A 17,231-nucleotide genomic window follows, 5' to 3' on the forward strand; every position below is an offset into this window, starting at 1 on the left:
GCCATGTTTTCTTCTTTAAATGATTGTAACACCAAAAATATATATATTGGTGATGATAGATCTCTTAATGTTGTAGGGACTGGAACTGTTCATCTAGACAATGGTCAGTTTAATGATGTATTATGTGTTCCAACCTTATCCTGCAACCTTCTATCTGTCTATCAGATAACTCATTCAGGTGAAGGTAAAATTGTTGAATTTTCACCTCATGATGTTGTAATCAAGGATCTAAAAGATCCTAAACAGATTCTAGCTACTGGTCTTGCTGATGATTCCAAAAGGTTGTATAAGTTTCACAACTTTGGGTCATCAAATCTTCCCTCAGTATTTGTTGCTCATAATGATGAAGTGAGCAAACTTTGGCATGAACGATTTGGTCACTTAAACTATCGCTCCCTTCAGCATCTATGTAAAGAAAATATGGTGACAGGTCTTCCTATGGTATCTTGCAGAGATGGTGTTTGTTCCGGATGTGTACTCGGAAAACATCATCGGGACAGTTTTGACAAACGTGCCTCTTGGCACGCCTCAGCCCCTTTACAGCTTGTGCGCAGTGATTTATGTGGTCCTCTTCCTGTTGCTTCATTCTCTGGCTGCAAGTACTTCTTAACTTTCATTGATGATTTCTCCAGACGCACTTGGGTATACTTCTTAAAACTCAAGAGCGAAGTATTTAACACTTTTTTGGCCTTCAAAGCCTTTGTTGAAAAACAATCTGGACATCCAATTCTTAAGCTAAGAACTGATAATGGTGGAGAATATGTTAAAAACACATTCATCAACTTTTGCACCGAAAATGGAATTCAAATGCAACATACTGTTCCATACACTCCACAACAAAATGGTGTCGCTGAAAGAAAAAATCGCACCTTAAAGGAAATGGCTAATTGTATGCTGCAATCTAAAGGACTCAGTCTTAGTTTTTGGGCTGAAGCAATTAATTGTGCAAATTATATAATCAATCGCACTCCTACTAAGGTTCTAGAGAACATCACTCCAGAAGAAGCTTGGAGTTCCATTAAACCAGATGTAAGTCACTTTCGTGTGTTTGGAAGTGAAGCATGGGCCCATATTCCAGATGAAAAGCATAAAGCTTTAGAACCTAAGAGTGAGAAATGTACTTTTGTTGGATATTCTGAAGATGTAAAAGGTTATCGACTTATTCCATTTAAGTCCAAAAATGTTATCATTAGAAGAGATGTAAAATTTGATGAAAATAAATCGGCCTGCGAGCCTAGTCCGGCGGATGTGCCACCTCTTCCTATCTCTTCTACCTTTGAAAACATTTCTTCTTCAGATGATGAAAGCGAGGATGATAATCCTCCCCCACCTTCTCAGGATCCTCAACTTCCAAGATGGGTCCGTGCTACTCGGGATGCAGCAGGTGATCTTGCCGGTGATCCTACAGATCAGCGACGTACACGTTCTCAGTTTGAAAGAGCCTCTTCTTTACTGGCTCAAGCTCCAGTAAATCATGATCCTGACACTTTTGCAGAAGCTTCAGGCCATCCACATTGGGAAGCAGCTATGAATGAAGAATATCACTCATTGATGACAAATGATACATGGGATCTTGTTCCTCTACCAAAGGGACGCAAACTTGTTAGATGTAAATGGGTTTACAGAACCAAGTATGGACCAGATGGGAAAGTTGATAAACATAAAGCTCGTCTCGTTGCTAAGGGCTTTTCACAGGTTGAAGGCATTGATTACACTGAAACCTTCTCCCCTGTTGCCAAAATGAACTCTATCCGCCTTGTTCTTTCCCTTGCTGCCTCTTTAAAATGGGAAGTCCATCAGATGGATGTTAAATCTGCCTTCTTGCATGGGGACTTGCAGGAAGAAATCTATATGGAACAACCCATTGGCTTCATACAAACAGACTCCAGCCTTGTTTGTCGACTTAAGAAATCCCTTTATGGCCTCAAGCAAGCTCCTCGAGCTTGGTATGCCAAAATGGATAGCTTTCTTTTAGAATCTGGCTTTTCTAGGTGTCATTCTGACAATACTGTCTACACCAAGAAAGTGGGCAACTCTCTTATCATCCTTGTTCTTTATGTTGATGATCTTATTCTTACTGGTAGTGATCCCAACCTTATAAACCATGTGAAGTCCAGCCTTAAAAAGAAATTTGAAATGACAGACTTAGGACACTTACACTATTTTCTCGGTCTTCAAGTCTTGCAATCCCAGGAGGGTATTTTCCTTTCCCAGTCCAAGTATGCTTGTGATATTCTTCGTCATTTTCACATGGAAGACTGTAAGCCAGCCCCTTCTCCCTTTCAGTCTGGAGTCAAACTTTCAGTCTCTTGTACTTCTCCTGAAGTTGATGCTACCTTATACCGTCAACTTGTCGGAAAACTCTTGTATTTAACCCATACTCGTCCTGATCTTTCCTTTGCTGTTGGCCTTGTTGCTCGTTTTATGCAAAACCCCCGTGAAAGTCATTGGAAAGCAGCTAAAAGAATACTTCGTTATGTTCGAGGTACAGTACAGTTTGGGATTCATTACAGTGCCAAAGCAGCTCCTCTGTTAGTTGGTTTCACTGATTCTGATTGGGCTGGTGACCCTGATGATCGGAAGTCTACTGCCGGTTATGTCTTCACTCTTGGTTCAGGACCTATTACATGGGCTTGTAAGAAACAGGCTGCCATTTCTCTTTCATCAGCAGAAGCAGAGTATCGTGGTGCCGTGGAAGCTAGTAAGGAAGCCTTGTGGCTTCGTCAGATCCTATCAGAGTTTGGCTTTGAGCAGCAGCATCCAACCACACTTTGGTGTGATAATCAAAGTGCCATTCAGCTATGCAAAGATCCAGTTCAGCATCAGCGCAGCAAACACATTGAACTACACATGCACTTCATCAGAAAGCTCATTCATGACCATGTTCTTGAAGTGCAATATTGTCCAACAGATGATCAGGTTGCAGACATCTTCACAAAGGCTCTCACAGAGGCGAAGTTCACTAAACTTCGATATATGCTTGGAGTTCAGGAAGTTGTCACTAAGGGGGGATAGGCTCTAGTGCCTCCTTCCTTCTCCTATTGTGTCATATTTGTAAATCCTTCAATCCTATCCCAAGTTGTTCTTAAGGGGGGATGTTAGGATATTCCGACACATAGGATATAGTTAAGTTCAACTTGGTCTAGTATAGAGTTAGGTTAGAGTTAGGTAAAGTGTGTTTCTTTACCGTTGTACATTTTGTAACTTACAATCCGACGGTCACGATATGTAGTGATCCGACGGTTCACTCTCACCTCGGTATTACCGACACTTGATCCGTGGCTTGACACCCGATTGGTCCATGAGTTCTATTTAAAGCGCATGGAGGGTCATTGTTCGGGTAATCCGTGCATGAGAGAAGCTTATGTAAATTTTCATTCTTTGATTAATAAATTGCCTGTAGTACCCACGTTTGGACAGGCCGTGGACTGTTTCTCTCCTTGCACTTTGAGGGTTTTAACCACGTCAAAAATACTAGTGTATTGATTTGAGATCTGGTTGTGAGCGGTGTCCTTTTGGTATTCTTTCTGAGGAACTTACCCTGTAAATTCCTACAAAATAATGCAGGTTCTAAAGGTCATTTCAATGGAAAGCCTGGATCTAAGGGAGGAAGGAAGGGCAGCTGCTTTGTTTGCAATAAGTTTGGCCACTATGCAAGGGAGTGTCCAAATCGAAGGGACACACATCGTATGATGACGATCACAATCATTCCAGGGGCAACTTCAACAACAACGATCAAAGGAAAGGCAGGTCCAATGGCAAGGGAAAAAGGAATGCGGGATATCAGGGAAATGGTCGACCCCAAAGAAATAAAGGAAGTCCAAGTATGAAGAATCAAATGTTGTTAACAATAAGCAAAAGGAGTACTATCTTATATCAACCCTCTCCACTACCTCTCCACCGGACACTTTGGGGAATTGGCTAATTAGTAGTGGTGCCGCAAGGCACTTCACCCGATACAAGGAAGCTCTCTCTAATCTGATAGACAAGGAGACAAACTTGGAGATCATCCTTGGAGACGATGCCACCTATCCCATGAAGGGAGTAGGGAATGTTACCCTTCAATTGAATCAAGGTAACACTATTCATTTGCAAGAAGTACTATATGTACCTGATCTCAAGAAGAACCTGGTGTCCATTTTGGCAATGGAAGACAAATGATTCAAGGTGGCATTCATCATGGGTACGTGTTTGGAAAAGAAATTTTAAAGATGCTTTTACTCTCGGGTTCAAGGTTGACACTTTGTATCAAGTTGGAGGAAGTCCATTGGGAGTCATGTCTTGCGACACATCTCTACAATCTGAATTATGGCACTAGAGGCTTTCCCATCTTCATTATAAGGCCCTACCCAATGTGAGACAGTTGGTGACAGGTAGATCCTAGTTCAAAGTAGACCATGAAGTTGTATGTTCAGGATGTGCCGAAGGAAAACTTACAAGGGGACCATTCCCCTCAAGTAATAGCAAGACCACATATATATTGCAATTGATCCACTCTGACATATCTGATATGATGCCCGTAAACTCTTTGGGAGGATACTTATATTATCTCACCTTTATAGATGATTATTCTCGCAAGACCTATATCTACTTCTTGAAAAAGAAGGATGAAGTGTTCACCTGGTTCTGACACTTCAAAGCCTTGATCGAAAACCAATCCAAGAAGAAAATCAAGATACTGAGGATTGATAATGGGACTGAGTACGAATCCAATGAATTCCATGATTATTGTAGAGAAGCTGGCATTAAGAGGGAGACTACAACACCATACACTCCCGAGCAGAATGGTGTGGCTGAAAGGAAGAATTGTACTATTGCAGAAGTGTTTGTGCTATGCTTCATGATCAAGGGCTTCCGAAGTTCCTATGGGCTGAAGTTGCAAATACCGTTGTGTATGTTCAAAGTCGATGCCCTCATCAAGCATTGGACTCCAAGACTCCCGAAGAAATGTTCACTGGTAAGAAACTTGATGTCTCTCATTTTAGAGTTTTTGGAAGCCCCATATATTTTCATGTGTCGAAAGAGAAAAGAAGAAAATTGGGTGCATTTGGGAAGAAAGGAATCTTTGTGGGCTATATTGAAAATTCTAAGGGATATAGAATTTATGTGGCTGGTGAAAGGGAAGTTGAGATAAGTCATGATGTCACCTTCGACGATGATATAGCCCTTAGCAAGATCAACAACCTTCCTATCCCAAGGAAAGACAAAGAAGCTAACACCGGAAAACAAGGTACAAAAGAAGATGAAACAATCTTGGATGTTCATGAACCTATGGATCCTATTGATCCTCCTCCTCAAGAGCCCTCCTCCAAGAGGAGACCCTCTTGGCTTAGGGTGACTCTCGAAGATGCCGAGATTCGAGAGACATATTGTACCAAGGGGGACGTTCCGTGAAAGCAAGAATCCGAACAGGTATCAAGGATACTTGACCGTCATGAGCACTATCATTCAAAATGAGCCTTCATCATTTGAAGAAGCCGTGAAGCAACAAGTATGGAAGGATGCTATGAATGAAGAATACAAGTCAATTATGAAGAATGATGTTTGGGATGTGGTCCCTAGACCCCAGGAAAAATCGGTTGTCACCTCTAAGTGGCTCTACAAAATCAAGCATGGAGCTAATGGAAGTGCAACAAAGTTCAAGGCTTGCTTTGTTGCTCAGGGCTTCTCTCAAAAGGAAGGTGTAGATTATGATGAGATATTTGCACCTGTTGCCCGATACACCACCATCCGCTCGATCGTAGCCCTTATTGCCTCGCAAGGATGGAACCTACATCAGATGGATGTCAAGACCGCCTTCTTGCATGGTTCATTCAAAGAGGAAGTCTATGTGGAACAACCCGAGAGATTTGAGGTTCATGATCAGGAATCTCATATATGCAGGTTGAAGAAAGCTCTCTATGGTTTGAAGCAAGCACCCCGGGCTTGGTATGAGAAGATTGATAGCTATCTAATGAAGCTGACATTCACTAGAAGTGAAGTCGATCCGAACCTTTACTTCAAGGTTGAAAATGATAAAACTCTCATTTTGGTACTTTATGTGGACGACCACTTTCTGACAGGCGCAGACCCTCTCATTCTCAAATGTAAGAGGGAGTTGGCTTCTGAATTTGAAATGAAGGACTTAGGACTGATACACTACTTCCTAGGGTTGGAGATCTGGCAAAAGCTAGGAGAATTTTTCCTCTCTCAAGGAAATATGTTGTGAAGATATTGGAAAGATTTGGGATGGTAGATTGCAAGCTTGTGACTACCCTGATGGAACTTAACTTTAAGAAGTTATGTGGTAGTGCTGCCGGACCTGAATTGGGAAATGCTTCTGAGTATCTTCAACTCATAGGAGCACTGATGTTCTTGGTGAACTCCCGTTCAAACATATGTTTTGCAGTTAATACGTTGATCCAATATATGGTTGAGCCCCATCATATACATTGGATTGGTGCAAAGAATCTTCTGAGATATCTTCTGGGCACAATCACTCATGGACTGAGATACACTATTGGAGATGAGAGGCTGCATGGTTATTTTGATGTTGATTGGGCTAGCAGTGTGGTGTATCGCAAGAGCACTTCTGGATGCTGTTTTACATTGGGTTTTGCTTTGATATCCTGGATGAGTAGGAAGTAGAAATCGGTTGCCTTGAGCACTGCCGAGGCTAAATACATAGCTGCTAGTATGGCCTCTTGTGAAGCTGTTTAGTTGAGGAAGCTCTTCAGTGAGTTGTTTAGACATGCACTGGATATCACCGTGATCCTCTACGACAACTAGAGTGGGATTCGATTATTAGAGAATCCCATGTTTCATTCGGGATATGGTACAACGAGGAGAAATAAGGCTCCATCACATTGGTATTGATGAGCAGGTTGCTGATATTCTAACAAAGCCCTTGGGGAAGTTCAAGTTCTTGGCCTTTTGAGAACGACTTGGTGTCGTGGAGAGACCTTCTATGAGGGTCCTGTATGATATGGACATTGAGCTCTGGGAGCTTTGGGGGACTTGGGGTACTTCTTGGAGCGATGAGCAACCATAGGGTGCGTGGTTCAACCTTCCCCTAGTGGTTTGCTATGTATAGGGTGAGTGGTTCAGCCTTCCCCTATGATACCTCGTGGCGACATGTAGGTAGGATGAGTGGTTCATCCTTGTCCTGCTGAGACATCCTACTCATGTAGTTTGAGACTCATGGGAAGTACCTCTCCTCTGGCCAATGAGTGGGGAAATGAGGATACGGACCATCCTACTACCGATGGACGCATCGTGTACTACCGTACTCCTTATGCTAGGATGACTGATATTGATCTGGGACTAAGTTGCAGGAAACGTGGCCCTAGGGGTCGTTTCCTCCCGGGAAACGAAACGAAACCCGGAAACGCGTACCGTACGGCCTGGAAACGCGTTTCCGGCCGTACTGCCATGTTTCCCGAAACGGAAACGTGGCTCGTACGGCCTGGAAACGCCGGAAACGCGTTTCCAGGCCGTACGAGCCACGTTTCCCCAAATTTATGTGTTGTTTTTTAATTTTTTTTAATTTGTTTTAGGTTTCCGGGATGTTCTAGAAACCTATTCTAAAGTTATAAAAGAGCAGTTTGTCTCATTCTCTCATCACACTATTCAGCAAGTCGTTTCTCTTGGAGACTGGCAGTTGTTTCAGCTAGGGTATTTTGAGCAGTGAGCAAAGTAGATTTCAGCAGCAGGAGAAAGAGATTTCAACAGGAGATTTCAGTAGCAGTAGATTTGGCTCAGCTACAACCATATTTCTCTTCTCTTTTCTGGCATTTCAGGGTAGTCTCAGCCACAAATAATTAATTTGGGTAAGCCACATTCATTTTTTTAGTTTTTTCTTACTATTTCTTCAATTTTTCTAGGGTTTAGGCAGCCAAAAATATGAAAAGCGTTTTTTATTGATAGATTTGTTTTTTAAATTTATTTTTGCAGCATATTTGGCTCAGCTACAACCATATTTCTCCTCTTTTCTGGCATTTTAGGGTAGATTCAGCCACAGAAAATTAATTTGGGTAAGCCACATTCATTTCTTAGTTTTTTTCTTACTATTTCTTTAATTTTCCTAGGGTTTATACAGCCAAAAATATGAAAAACGTTTTTATTATTTACAGATTTGTTTTTTTAATTTATTTTTGCAGCAATGGCTTCCAGCCAAAGTGCAACTGCAAGTTCAATCCCTAGGGCCAACCCAAGGGCTGAATATTATCCTCTTTGGAGGCATGTGACGAAGCTTCAAAGATGTGGAGGTGGTGGCTCATGGGAATGGCGATGCAATCTTTTGGAAATCGACCGTTTTTTAGGAATATAACACGCAGTTCTTGCCCAAAGGAATACCCAACTCGTGGGCTATCAAACTCGGCCCAGAGATGAAGGCGATTTCGACCCAAAAAGAGTCCAAATAACTCAACTTTTACTAGAGTGAGATTCAACCCTCTGCAACAATGTATCTCATCCAATCACGAGGATACCTATCCCTCTTTCCTTCTAATAACACGACCCCTTTTTAAACTAGTGAATTTGTGTTCCTATTCAAGCTAAACTTGTACCCCTCAGCAGTATGTGATTTGGTCCCAAGAATCCTCTTTCATTCACTAAATCGACCAACTGGAATGATCTTGAAGCTGAGAATCTTAATGGGTTCCTCCATTCTGTCAAGTGATATGATAATGCAATGGTGAAATCTGAGTGATTTCACTTAGAGCAACTAGGGTGTCTACTTTCAACACCAAAGCTAGCAATGGCAGCTAGGGTTTCTCAAACCCTAAGTTTCTTTCAAAAACTCTTGAAGAGCTCATTTTCTCATATGCAAGTAATAGAATGAGGAGAGACTCCTCACTTTTCTCTTTCTATAATTGAGCGGCCACTTTTGCTCTCATTTTACCCTTTCAATTTTATTACATCACTTTAGGAACTTTTTCATTTTATAAAATAAAAGTAATTTTTCATTAGCCTAGGATATGTCCCCCTTTTCAACCCTTAGGCATTTATAATGTCTTCCTAGGCGAATCATGTTCCCTTATTAAAAAAAAATTCGCCTTAACATACGCAAACTTGTTTAGGCTAGCTGAATCCATCTTATATCTCCCAAGCAATTGGGGACATTACCTCTTATTAATGTCGATAAATGAAAACAAATAGGTCAATCAAAGAAGAGAATACAGCGAGTCAACAACGTACTATGGGAGTGTCAACTAGAGAATAGAAACTCGAATAATACTAGAGAATATATTAGATTTGGTACATCTAACAACAACATGAATATGGAATCCTTATTACTTTTCTTGATACAAGGATGATTCTACTTGATAGGATTTTTGTCTCCACTACATGGCCTAGGGTTCACCCACTCTTGCCTTTTCTTTTTCCTTTTTCCTTTTTCCTTTTATTTTTGATATGATCTTTCATTGTTTTTGGTCTTCATAGATGCTTTAAGCACTTCTTTATTTCTATTGCAACTTTTTGTACTTCAGACTGCAACTGATCTACTTTGCTCATTCATGGACATTAACACAATTTCATGTCATTTAATATATGTAATAAACCTAGCATAATTGTGTCAATATCTGTATTTGTATCCAAATGTTGGCAACATGTGCATTAATTAGTCTTTGAGAATGCAAGTTTCCACAGTTATTCAGAATGTGTCGTGCTATATATGGACATAAACTATGTGCAAGAGACACTCGAAACATTGGGTGTTTCACACTATTTTTTCACATTATTGCAGACAGTTTATCTCCAAAAATAGCACAAAGCATTTAGTAGTATTTTTTAAGCTCTTTTCCAAGGAAAGTATTTTACACTCTTTTGGGAGGAAAGTATGATAGCATAAATCACAAAATAACTGAACAACATGCATTCTTTTTTTTTAACAATTCAAATAACACCAAAAATTTCACAACACTAGTTGTATACAATATCTGCTCTGACCTTTACAGGTGGCGTGACTAATTTATATGCCTCAACAATTGAACTTGCAGGTTTTCGACTGTCTTCTGAAGACTCTACACTGTCATCAATTTCTAGCTCAGCCTCCTCATCTATAAATTTTTCCGAAGTCCGTGAGCTTAAAAGAAGAGGTTGGGTCAACCCATCCTTAACAGCATCTTCCTCTGCTTGTCCTGTACAAAGGAAAATAGATCTCTCATTGAATCAAATATGAAAAATAGTTTTTTGAATGTGAGATAATGAAAAATGTTGTTCTTTGCTAAATGAATTTGTTCAACTATGAAATACAGAAAATACATTCTAAGTTTTCAAGTGAAGAATAGAGGAATACATACTAAAGGACAACACAAATGTCTCCACCTTTTAAAATCATTCATAATATTACTTTAGATAAATATGATGATATAAAACATATTTTAGGTGAATAAACTAAACAACTTGGTGCTTGTTCATTATGCATTATCTGATTCTATCTCCCTTTAATCATCTTGTGAATCAGAATCCTTGTTAATTGTGCAGATATCAATTTCAGCTGCAAGAGAAAGACTCAAAATGAATACCATTATCACTATCTGCATATTCCATGAAGAAAATTTATGTAATCAAGAAAAATTTTAAATGTAGGATACACCAAATTTTTAGTGATATTGACTTTTCCATTGACATGGGCTCATCCATATTCCCCCACTCTACATGTAGATACCTAAAAATATAAAAGTATTTTTGATATGGCTAGTAGGAAACATATTTTAAATTTTAATATTGAACAACATCAATGCATGCACTGCACAATTGCCAGGAGCAACTCTTCACAACATGCATTGTTGTCCAATAGAGAAAGTAACAAGTAGTAAGAATCTCGTGGAATGATCAAACCTTCGAGATGAAACTCTGCCTTAGTTCAGGGTATGCATGTATTTTAAGAGAGTTTACACATATCAGCCAATAGAGTCTGACAGACTTATATGCAACAAATAAATTGAAAACTGTTCAGTGTTGACATATTGATATAATGATTTACAAGTACAGACCTCAATTTCCCGTCTAAAATTTTTGCAAAGGAACATTCAGATAGCAGGGAGTGAATCAGAATTTCCAGTTTCACATGTACAAATTCCAAGTTAATCTTGCTCAAATTATAGAAGCCTCAACACCTTATCAGGTTCCATATTTTTCAGTGCTAATGCCAAGGTCGATCCACTTGGTGATCAGCTAACTTATAGCACCTGGTTCCCAAGAGCTCTTGTAAATGCTTCTTAATTTAGTCACTGTCCATTAGTAAATTTTTATACACCCAAATTCCAATATTTGAGACTGTTGATTAGACCAATATTGCAAACATTGTATCTGCAAATATATCCTCAAGGGTCCAGAAAGAAATTTATCAGCAACATTGGGGAAAATACCATAAAATATTGGAAAATGTCAGCAGACTTGAAAAATTATACAAATAATTCAACTTTTTAAAAAAAATTTAAACACCTAAAGGAACCCCCTCCCTCCATCCCTTTATGGGCAAATGTAACCGTGAATAACTCTTTTGTTCTCAATCCCCTGCTTTCCCTCTTCAAAATTTAGCAAAAAACTCCAAAATTATGCTAACCTGGCCGATATTTTCTAATTTCTTGGTGATATGTTTCCAATATATCATGATATATTTTGCCCTGGTTAAAGGTGTACATGTACCGTAACAGAGTTTACACATGTTAGAGTCGCCCATGCCCAGTCCTCTTAGAATCAACTCTTAGGTCTTATCATCCTGTACAGGATTGGAGAGTTTAGGATGGATACGTGGACACATGGTTTAGATGAGCCATTGGTTTTGTAGGAGTGATCATTGTTTGTAGGGTCAGACCAGTGTATGTCTTGAGTGCAACTATGTCATTCACACATCAGTCTGTATGCATTCTTTGGCCTTGGTATATGATTATCATGTTACAGTTCTCAACATGAAAGTCTCACATTTTCATGTTTCCCAAGGCATTTCATGGATCCCAATGAACAAAATTCTGAGGGTCAAAAGTCAACAATGGTTCAGATTGCTCAACATAATTCATACTTGCTAAACCATGTGAAAACTTTGTCAAAATATGAAGGCATTCCACAGATATGCTCAATCAAAGGTGAGGCATATTGAGGTCAATCCTTGGTCAAATGAAGCATGAGATACGTCAAAAGTGTAGAAAATTTGGTGTAAGCCCAACCAGCTTTCAAGTTTTTTGAAATCTCATCAAGTTTAATGCCTAAGCCACAGGTTTTATGCTACTGTCATAAACATGAATATTTTTCAAACTTAGAAACACGAGCCTACTCTACTTTTTCACTTTTGCTTTTGCTGAGAAAAATACAAGCAACCCACAAATAGCAACACGAGATTTTTGGTCTAGACCCTAATGACCCTGGAAAAACCGTGAAGGGAAAACCAGTAAGAGAGAGATTTTACTTCTTATCAGGGAAATTATTACAGCAATAAATAACAGCATAGTTAACTTATCTCCCTGAATTCATGCCCAGAATTCCTTGGAAAGGGTGCTGTAGCTGCTCAAATTTTGTGCTTGACAGCTCCTACATTTTCGTGCCTAGCTCACTCAGAAAATCATGCCTTTGCTGTACAATTTGACAGCAATTAATTCTCTGTCAGTCCCCTCAAAGTTTGTGCCAGTCTCGAACTTTGCACACTAACAGTCCTGAAATCAGCCCTGTATTTCAGTCCTCAGACACCTCGTTTTGTGTGCCCTGACAGTGCAGTAAACGCTCTCTGACAGCCTCAAAAATCATGCCTGCCATATCTGCTAAGAAAATGTGCTTTGACAGCCTGCACTTAATGTAGCCCAGACCCTTGGAATTTGTGCCAATACTGATAGCAATAAATGCCTGTCAGTCCCCTTCATTTCTGAGCCCATTAGATTGCAATAAATGTGGTCCAGACTACCTTGAATCCTGCACTGTCTGCAACAATAAATGCACTGAATTTTCTCCTAAAAAATCCATGCCAGCCTGCTCAACCTCTTCCTTGAATTTTGTGTTTGCAGCCTTGCTGTTGTAGCTGCTGTAATCTCCTTCCTCTGTTGTACTTTTCCCTCTCAGCCTCCTCCTTTTCCCCAAATCTCATGAAGCAAGTGTGTAAATGGTGCCTTTTTCCCTTTTGCTTTCCCTTTTTGTTCTCTAATAATGAGGAGAGACCTAACCCTAAGATCCAATGGGTGATATTAGATCTTAGCCATTGATATCAAAGGTGGAAATTTAATTCCTCATGGACCCATAAAGTCACTTTATCCCCCAAGTCCCCTTTTCATTAATTGAACTGTTGATAGTGTTGGACCTTCCAACATCAAGGGATCTCCCCAATATGAAGTCCCAACTAGACCTCACACCATTTGGTGTAGGAGTCCCATTCAGTATGATGGTCCGATTGCCATTATCTTAAATGTTTGCCTTAACTCTTGCTTGTCAGCACGAGAGAGTGGCCTACGTTGTCTTCGGACAGAGAGGTTCGTGTCCCTGGTGAGTGCTAGTGTTACTTGTATCAAGGTTCTTTCACAGCAAAGAGAGAGGGTGGGAGTGAATCGGCAGGGAGGAAGTCCCAACTCCGTTAGAGACACACAACACAACAGGACATGCACAGCTTCCGGAAGAGAAATCCACACAGATGCAGCAATCACAACACACAAAAGAACATAGCACATACAACACCCAGCAGGACAGTCAGTGCGAGTGCGACGGTCGTTATAACAAGTTTACATGAAAGGTTATGTCTAATGTCAGGGGAGGTAACCAACACGAGCAGGACAAAGTTAACCACTTATACAACACATTTTCATAAAGATATGTATTAAAACAGTTGAATGAGTTCAATTGTTTAACATAGGTTAAAGCAACATGTATTACAAGTATTCAAGATTAATTCTTACAAACAGTTACAACACATGTGTGATAACTTGCTGGCCTGTGAGCAGGCTTCTGAATTAAGCGAAATTTCCAAGACACATCGATACACCATACATCACTAAGCCCATGGGCAGGGCGTTGGAGCCACTACTCGCTCCTCAAAAAAAAGATTACACACTCTCAAGACTACTATGTGGGTGGAGCCAAGGTGAAAAATCCTTTGCATGTACAAATGAGGGGGTATTTATAACCAAGGGTGAAACTGGCCCTTGTGACTATTCGACTTCCTTCATGACTATTTGACTTTCATGAGTTTTCAGATTACATGACTCTTCATATTAGAAGTGGGACTCTTGGACTTCCACGTTACATCACATTGATTGATAACAGTATGGCCCACAGTAGTGATGTGATTGACATGACTCATGACACGACTCGACATGACAGCGTTGGTATGTTCACGCTGGTGGTGGTGTGCATGTCAAGCTGCAGCGTTGCTGAGTGATGGATGTCTTCTTGGTGTGTCACAGCTTCACCTCTGCATGGCAAGGTGTGTGGAATCCTCGATGGTCTTTGGGTTCGCTTGATGTTGCATGTGCACGTTGCTCCTTGCTTCTACTTTGGCATGCTTGACATGTCTGTCCATTAGCGAAAATATCTCCTCGCACGTTTGTTCGTCCATTCGTCCACGAACACATCTCCTTGCATGTTCGTTTGTTCGTTTGTCCGTGAACACATCTTCTTGCATGCATCGTTTGTTCGTCCATTTGTGAACACGTCCTTTTGCATGTACTCTCCTTGTTCATCCCATCTGTCGTCGCGCCATGTTTATTCACGTACCTGTATCTGTAGTCACTCATGACGAGACGACATCAAATCAATAAACCTCCTAGTCTACCATGATGCCTGGTCGTTCGCTTTTGGATGCAGGTGACTGGGAGAGAGAGCAAGGCTGTGAAACTATGCGAGGCACGTTTCAAGCTAGGATGCGAGCTTTGGGCACTACTAATGAAAATTGCGCAATTTCTGGAGGAAAGCAGTTTGGGCAGCAGAGGGCCTTGGCAGCAAAAACTGCGCAATTTCTGGAGGGAGATGGCTGCAGGTTGCAGGATTCTTGGTAGCAGAAACTGTGCATTTCTTAGAGGGAGCTGGTAGTGGGGCTGCGGGATGGCTTGGCAACAAAAACTGCACAATTTCTGGAGGGAGCTGGTAGCGGGCTGCGGGATTGCTGGGGACAAAAACTATGCAATTGTTGGAAGGCTGGCCAGCTGAACACCTCTGCGCAATTTCTGAGCTGAGCAAGATATTGGGCAGCTGAGAGGCTTTCTCATGAAATCTGCGCAAATTTCTGGGTGAGCAGCTGACCGACTGTCTAGGTGGCTGGCTGGAAAAATTGCGCAATTTCGGGAGGGAGACAGAGACAGGAATTGGATGTCTATCCAGCCTGTCTGCACAATTTTCTCAGTCAGCGGAGCGGGCAAGGTCTACAGCTTCTGCGCAATTTTTTAGGGGAGTGAATCTCAGGGTGACTGCCAGGTCAAACTCTCCAGTTGACCAGCAGGAGGGTTTGTTGATTTTCTTGCGGGCAACACAGAGTGAGATGGCTTGTTGGACACTTTTGCGTTGTTCTGGGTGACATTCGGTCGAGTCAATTCTGGGGTGGAGGTCCAACTGTTAGAGGGTGATCCGGTTGTCAAAACTTCAACAAAAGGACTAAGTGTGTGAGCGAGTGAATTTGTGCCTATGTGACCTTATGAACACACACTCAACATGACTTGGCGACAAGACGCCTCACACCATCAAGACAACATATACTCAACATGACTGACCGACGGTGCGAGTGACAAGCGCGACACTTGTGATGGATCATTGAACGACCGCAACAACGCTTGCACGACAATGCATACAACATTGTGTGTGAGTGTGATAGATGTGTACATGGCGAACACAACTCAAACACAACCTTCAACATCACCAGAACGAGGTTGCAAGCATGACATAGCAATCAACATGTGGAAGACGATAGTTGGTCGAACAAGTGAAAAAGAAGAAAGACATGTAGAAGAAACACATGAGATGACTTTTCGTGTTTGCGCACATGCATGTTACTGAGGACAGGATGATATGACAATGACAAGCAGTCCTGCAAACTCAACTAAGAGGTGTACTTCAAAAGATGTTCTTTACTTACCATACTTACCCTCAAGATGATCATGCATCTAATGAAGTTTGCATGCGGTCCTGATCTTTTCCATTACTCGGTTCCTTGGTCCTTCTCCTCAACTCCTTGGAAGCGATTTCAGCATGTCACCTTTTCCTGTAGTCACTGAGAGGTAGATCTGCGCAATTTCAGCAGACAGTGACTACTGCCAGAATGAGGCTCCGGGAGGCCTGTCTACGCAGTTGCTGCATGCAAGACCGACAAGACAACTTGGACACCACTGCACAGTTTGAGGCTTAAAGCACTATTGCGGGACAGGGGTCCCAGGTGGACACCTCTACGCAATTTCTGAGTGCAGTGCAACTGGACTGCTCTGCGCATTTTTGGAGAGCAGTGCTGGCTAGGGCCTCTGCAGGCTGCGGGGTTTCAGCAGGCAAGGGAGGAAGCTTGATGGTTGCAGAAGCAAAGTGCACAGTTCCAAGAAGCTGGATGAGGCTAGGTTGCTTGGGAAAATGGCTAAGTGTGAGATCAGTGAAACATATGTAAACATTGATAGGACTCGACTGTGATTGCACACGGACACTTAGTGACACAACGTAGACCATCCAGAATACATAATACATACTTTGCTTGATGCAACAACCTTCGTGACGTGAGTGCGTGAGGTGAGTGTGAAACATGTCTATGTGATGACAACCACTCATACGCACACAATTCCCTTGAAGCAAGACAACATTCCCTTTGCATGACAAACAACAACCCCTATGCCCAAATATGACACATGCTGCATGAAGATGAGAATGCAAACAACTCTTAAGATCAAGGAGGGGAGCTTGAAATCATCAACTTACCAACAAGCGACCAAGGATAATCGATCGCAGGATCCGAGGTAGGCTCCAAAATTTGCATGCGAGCCAAAATTTTGGAGGGTGGTTGTAGCTGCTACAACATGATCAAAATGTCATTTTATGTCTTTGTCTCCTAAAGTCACTTTGTCTTATAAAGTCACTTTATGACTTTGTCTCATAAAGTTAAGGGTACCATATTAGGAAAATTTTTCCTAGGCTAGACACCAAGCCTTAGGAACACTCGACCTTAGTACTCTTTTTCTAACGCTCCCTCATATCAAGGAAAGTGTTTCTCACCACTCCCATCTTGTCTCTAGAATAAACATGTTTGCCTCTTGGCAAGGACTTCATGAGAATATCGGCCACCTGCTCATCAGTAAATAAAT

The 17,231-nt window shown here is 41.3% G+C and overlaps 1 protein-coding gene across 9 annotated transcripts in view; it reads right to left on the minus strand.

Moving 5' to 3' along the window:
• The window catches only part of LOC149219736 (SPX domain-containing membrane protein At4g22990-like), a 137,800-nt gene that overhangs the window by 21,420 nt on the left and 99,149 nt on the right, over positions 1-17,231 (minus strand). For all 9 annotated transcript variants that reach the window (XR_016249253.1, XM_089384479.1, XM_089384475.1 and 6 more), the window contains one exon: positions 9,931-10,121. Coding sequence is in view for 8 of the 9 variants with exons in the window: in XM_089384479.1 (XP_089240605.1) it covers positions 9,931-10,121 (191 nt within the window). In the remaining variant the exon portion in view is untranslated. The remainder of the gene's footprint in view (positions 1-9,930; positions 10,122-17,231) is intronic.

The sequence above is a fragment of the Pinus tabuliformis genome, chromosome Q (genome assembly GCF_031772625.1).
Source record: "Pinus tabuliformis cultivar Carrire ecotype Pingquan chromosome Q, CPIR1, whole genome shotgun sequence".
NCBI classification, from domain to species: Eukaryota; Viridiplantae; Streptophyta; class Pinopsida; order Pinales; family Pinaceae; genus Pinus; species Pinus tabuliformis.